General features: G+C 34.0%; 1 protein-coding gene across 1 annotated transcript; it reads left to right on the forward strand.

The window, feature by feature from the left end:
- The first annotated feature begins 674 nt into the window (after window positions 1–674).
- On the forward strand, window positions 675–2630 carry LOC128490794 (cocaine- and amphetamine-regulated transcript protein-like). The gene is made up of 3 exons (XM_053462862.1): window positions 675–866; window positions 1224–1301; window positions 2296–2630. Exons 1-3 carry the CDS (start codon window positions 726–728, stop codon window positions 2401–2403), a joined length of 327 nt encoding a protein of 108 aa, XP_053318837.1. The 5' UTR covers window positions 675–725; the 3' UTR covers window positions 2404–2630.
- Window positions 2631–6400: the final 3770 nt, after the last annotated feature.

Here is a 6400-nt window from a genome sequence, read left to right on the forward strand (position 1 = left end):
TCATTCAAGTTTATGGACACCACTGAGATCTATAGAGCAAACAGCTACAACAGGCTAGAGTTTTTGCCATATAAAGGGGCATTCTGGCGCAAAAAGGGGTTATATTTTTGCACTCACCATATAAGAACCCCTTTTGATTAGTTTTTCCCCTAACATAATCTCAATTCAAACACTAAAGTACACAATTCCTGGCATACACAGTAACCGCGTGTACACTGGATATTGATACAGCCCTAAAAATATGTATATTTATATAAACTGGTATAAGGCCTTTTCAGTAATCAGGACTATGATTGAAACTCATTATCTAGAAGTCACGTTTTCCAGCTAACAAACACATATTTAACAAAATTCATTGCGACTCTTTTCTAAAGATTTATTGTGTACAATAAACAGCAAGGATTTGTAATTATTGACACATTAATGCTTAAAAGTTAATTAATGATTATTAGGACCCATCAATGTAAGTGCTTTACCCTAAGAGAATAGTACATTTTCCAATATTGATTCCCTGCCGCTTGCCTCATTGGAGGATTCGTCTGTATCAATGGTTAAACCACGAATCACAGCATTTTGTATGCCTCCAGAATAGGTTTGAGATCACAAAACAGGAGGGGCTGTCTGAATTTAAAAGGAACATGATCAGGGGCAAAAAGTCACCACACCACTGCACCGAGCGTAGAGGGGAACACTCTCTGGATCTGGGGAGCTCTGCATTCAGTACCATGGACAGTACAACTGCTCTCTTCAAATTACTCTGTGCCAGCCTTCTTATCATCTGCCTGTGCCATGGACAGTCCTCAAGGGAAATGTCTTCAGAAGATTTTGATGACAAGAAACCTCCCTCCTCAACTGAGAAAGAGCTGGTGAGTAGCATTTTATAACTGTTGAATTGTCAGCTGTATGGGCAAGCCCAAAATGTAGACACTGCAGCATAATCTAAGTAACTAATAAATGCATTCTAATACATATGTTTATTTCATGTATCAAATAATTTTACTTAGAGTACAATGAGTGTCTAGAATATTGTTAAAGTGTTCTTTGTATGTGAAGTGAGTTAACAGCTTATAATTAAGTATTATTTCATATTCTTTAATGACTCTTTTATACAGTACAAGATTATTATTAATAGTGATGTTACTATTATTATTATTATTATTTGTTATTATTACTCTTTCAATATATGGAATTGACACCTGCTTATCGTCCTTTGTATTCTCCAGGTAGAGGCAATGGAAGAACTTCTGGGAAAATTTCAGGACAGATACCCCACATACCAGAAAAAAGCTCAGATTCCTTTGGTGAGCTGCTACTGTATTATGTGACACTATCATCCATTACATTACATTTATTTATGTAGTGCCAGCAGATTCTGCAGCGCTGTTACAAAAGGGGTTAATAGAATATTTAAAAAAAAAAAAAAATTTAAAATGACAATAACATTATCACATTTTAAAACATACACTTTTATAGAATATAAGCACAGTTGGTAATCCAGCTACTTTTATTGAAGATATATGCACCACAGTTTAATAAGGAGAATAAACAACTAGTAAACCACAAAATATATATTTTTAACCATTATATTCTAATGATAAAATATGCCCTATATCATTAATTAACCTAATGCATGAAGGCATTCAATTATTTGAAATTGTATGTAATTCTTCTTCTTATATATATATATACACACACGCACAACTACATTTTTTAACCATTATATTCTATTTATTTTTAAACCCAGTTGTGACAAAATATGCGTAATTTGCTTTCACACAAAAAAATCAAATTTAAAAAAGCATTAACTTTTTTTTTGCAAAATTTGTTTTTGCAACAAAGAACAATGCTTCTTTCTTAACCCTTTATGCATCCATAAACCAAAAATGGCCATCACCCTTCTATGAATGGTTAAACACATTATACTTTGCAGATCCTGCTTGTAAGTTCCATGCATTCGCAGGCATGAGCACACTGTCCTTCAAAAGATTAGTAAAATAAATACTTAAATATTAACATTATTCTATTAATGCATTTGTATACTCCATAGATACAGACATAAACTGAGTTTAGAACTTTTAGCTGCTGATGACATGTTAGTAAACTAATATGCATTGCATCTATAAATGCTTAATGTTCTAAAATATGGTTTAACTATTTTAATAATAATAATAATAATAATAATAATAATAAATCCATAAGGTAGGGTGTACAGAGTTGCAATAAGTGCCTTTTTTCAATACTTAATCCTGTTTAATGAAAAAAGCTACATGTTTTGCTTCTTTCCCCTTTGCTCAGTGTGACATTGGAGAGAGATGTGCAGTGAAGCAGGGACCCAGAATCGGCAAGCTGTGTGACTGTTCCCGCGGATCATCCTGTAACTCTTTCCTTCTGAAGTGCATTTGAAGACATGCGTTATTTGGCATCCCCGAAACTCCAGAAACAACCACACTTTAGATATCATTGAGCAAGAGATCATCACTCATAGTGCCTGCTTTCATAAAATAGTCTTCTTTACTTTGAAGCAAATACACAACATGAGATTTGCTGTTTCCCCCCAGGATATGTACCCAATGGGTCAGGAGAATGGCCTAGGCATTAGTCTTAGTATCATTAAAAATAAATGCATTTTCTTCCTCGGAGTATGTGTTTTTATTTCATGACCTAAAACATACAAAAAAAAAATGTATGGATATATAGTACTATATATAAATGTATTCAATTCCTACCATTCACAAGGACTGCTAAGATTGCTACATAAATAGGATAATTGTGATTTTACCGCTGCTACGTCATGTTGCCAGAACAGGTCTGTTTTTTTAAAAGCTTTACATTTTGTATTTGTATTCACCCACAAGGATTAACTCCAAAGATACACTCAAAAAAGGCTCTTATTCTGTAGTTTACATAGTCCATAAAGGTAATATTTCCAGGAGAAAAACAAGTAGATTATGTTCAGGTAAATTCGTGGGATGACAAAATTTATTAAAAGGGGACTGCCAGAATCACACTTTTTAGACTAAATAAATTAGTTTGCTAAAACAGCTTATTTTTGTTTTTCAATCAGTGTTAATTGTTTGGAAGAGTCTAAAGTAAGGGCGTATTTCAGGGAAGCGGAGAACTGTGGCATAAGGGGACAAAATATTTCTCCCCAGCCCTGAAAAAACTGTCTGATCTTAAAACTTCAATGAGTAACAAAATTGGAGCAATACATTTATGGAAAATGAACAATGACAATAATAAGAAATTACAATTTGACAACGTGATTAACACACATTAAGAAATACAGGTAGAGAAGGAAAAGATGTCCTGGAATCTTATCAACGAGTCTAATTTATTAGGAGGAGAACAGCAGAACAATACAACCGATATAGATTTGGAGATTACATTAAAAGCTATTATTATATCATGTTACTGTTATAATTGTACATATTTTCCTTTTACAATCCATTACCTTTCATTTAATTTGCTGGGATTAAAACTCTGATTCCTTCTAAACTCACCTTCTCTAGTCACCACTAACATAACCGAGTGGCCATATCTCTGTTTCTTCGCAAAGAACTATGTTATTGATTCTTTCCAATTTATTTACTAGGTTGTTATTTACCAAGCCTGTTCTGCATGACGTTACATGTAAAATGTTTATGTATCCTGGAAAACACAGTTTATGTGATCATCCTAAACTGGACCTGTTGGAACGTTTAGTGAACTGAGGGTTCCAAGATGTCTACGCCTGGCCTTTATCAACCCACTGAGTAGCATGGCTGGCTCACTGGACAATTATGGGTTAACAAACAATTGTAATGAATAACATAAGATGACTAAGATACAAATAGCATCAGTTGAATTTATATATCTAAAATGATGCAAAATCAAGTACCGACAATTTCCATGACCCAAGAGGGCAATGTGAAAGAACAGCGAATTCCTTGCAGAGGCTGATTGCATCTAATTAACACATTTCAATGAGTTCTCTGACAGACTTACAAACAATACCTAGTGTATGTATCCAAGTGTCTAACCTTGCAGTATGCCTATTACTGAACATAATTAAAATGAAGTCCCATGTGACCCAGTGCTTTGGTATTGGCTTCTGAAACGTATGGTGGTTTGTAAAATCACATCAAAGGGATTCTGCTACTGTTCATTGTCAACAAAAACCCATGAAAGACAAATAGAGAATGCATAGAAAACAAAGATGTGTTAGAGTAGAACCTTAATCATTTTTTTTGAGTGCAATGAATTGGAATGTCTGACAAACTCTTTTGGCATTAACGTATATGCTGCAACTGAAAGGTCATCTACACTATCTACACACACTTAGATACGTAACCAATTCAATCCAGAAAAGACTATTAATGATAATTTAAATGTTTAAATATGTTTTAGCTGTCATTATAACCCAAAAGACGAACAATTGAAACGTACATTTAAATATCTTTGTCACTTAAGAGTGTTTAGTCATGTGTTCCATGCGTTATGATTGGTGCAGAAGACAGGAAGTTGTCCTCAAAAGTAGAATGTCAACATAGGTCCAGAACATTTTGCATTAAGTGGTTGGAGTGTCGATTACACAGCCAACAAATTCAACATTTGATTTCAGGATACCTAGAAAAATAAGCGGTAATGACTCACTGGCTTCTGAGCCTGATTATTTCGTGCACATTGAAGGCTTGTTCAGAAATGTCTCAGCCAAACCATATCATTTGTTGGAAATTAGGACGACGCTGTGCAAAAAATGATTTCATTGTTATCAGTCTCATGTTACTGGATGTCTGACTAACGATGCATCACAGGAACTGGAATGACTCCATCAATAGACTTCTGATTGTTATACTATATGTTGTGAGCAAACAAGCACAGCTCAAATAAATTCCCTTTTCGATAAAAAAAAAATAGTGAACTAACCACAACTATTTGTTTTCACATTGTAAGATTTTCATTTTATACATTCATAAGTTGCACTTGCTCTTTCTTTTTACTTGCATCCTCTGCCAATGTCTACACCACGATCAAGTAACACAGACTTATACAGTGGCAATGTTTTAGAGCTCTTATACTTTAGGATGGAATAATCTGGAACTTTCAGACATGGTGTGAGCCAACAACAAAGATATTTATAAAATGGGCCTACAAAGCATTCGCCATGCTATGCAACAGAAATAATTGTGTCGGGGTTGTCTAAAGCAGCAATGTTGTAAGCAGGGTCATCTTTGGGCTTGCTGGTGCTATAATTATTATTATTTATTGATTCACATAAAGTTTCACCATATTCCACAGTTCTGTAAAATGGGTAAACAGAACATAACAGGCAGTGTATCTCGTATACAATATAAGATCATATAATATGTTGTTCGGTATACGTTCTATTATTATAATACTGCTTAACATGTATATATTAAATATCCGTCCATTAAGAATACATGGAACAGCCATGATAATGATAATTTATTTTTTCTGCTACTGTTTCAAAGACTGATTGATGTATCCAGCAAACAGGCCCCATTAGCATAATGTTTTTCCAAGCGTAAATGGACAGCTGGCAACTATATTTATAATTGTCCAGACATGGCAATGTGTCTTTTTTTGTGCAGTTATATAATGCCTGATAAAAAACCTATTCCGCCTGATTGCCCAATATTCTGATATTCCAGTTGAACCCAAAGCATCTGGTATAACTAGATCCATTGGTTTCTTAAATGTCACTGCTAGGAGGTTGTTTGTTAAATGAAAGAACACCTTTCTTTTAGATACAAATGACAAATGTGGATTGTCAAAGTCAGTTTAAAAAAATCTAAACTTTAAACATTTAAAAAATCTAAAATTCTAGACATACTGCCAGAAATGATCATTGGTGTTTATTGTGTTCCTTTAAGAAAATCTTTCTAAAACGTTTACTGATGATGACGTGCTGTAGCTGGTCCATCAAAAAGTAAGTCTATGGCTCTCATTATCCTCACAGAGACAGTTTTTAGCAATGTTTTAGACATGGGTCGAGGGTAATCCTACATTATAAATTGCTTTTCTAGATGATTTTGCTTATATTCTTCTAACTCCCACTCTTTTACCCAGAGGGCACTGTCAGTTACATGGCAGATTGGGGTTATTTCTTCCTACAGAAACTTTGCATTAGGAAGATGATCTGTATTCATGTAAAACTTTTAAAGAGTGAGGTATATTTAATGAGAAAACAATGGAAAACATTGTAAGGAACTAAAAGACATTTGGTGCCAGCATGTCAAGGAACAACATTTTTTAAATGATTTTATCCAGTGTTGCTCTACTTAGACTCAATGTTAATTGAGCTCTATACTATGCAAATAAACCTTAGCAGCAAATAAACAGTAGCATTTGTTCTTTAAACTGAAACTTTAATGACATTAAACAACATAGAAGCAATCTA

This window comes from Spea bombifrons, chromosome 4 (assembly GCF_027358695.1).
Source record: "Spea bombifrons isolate aSpeBom1 chromosome 4, aSpeBom1.2.pri, whole genome shotgun sequence".
Lineage (NCBI taxonomy): Eukaryota > Metazoa > Chordata > Amphibia > Anura > Pelobatidae > Spea > Spea bombifrons.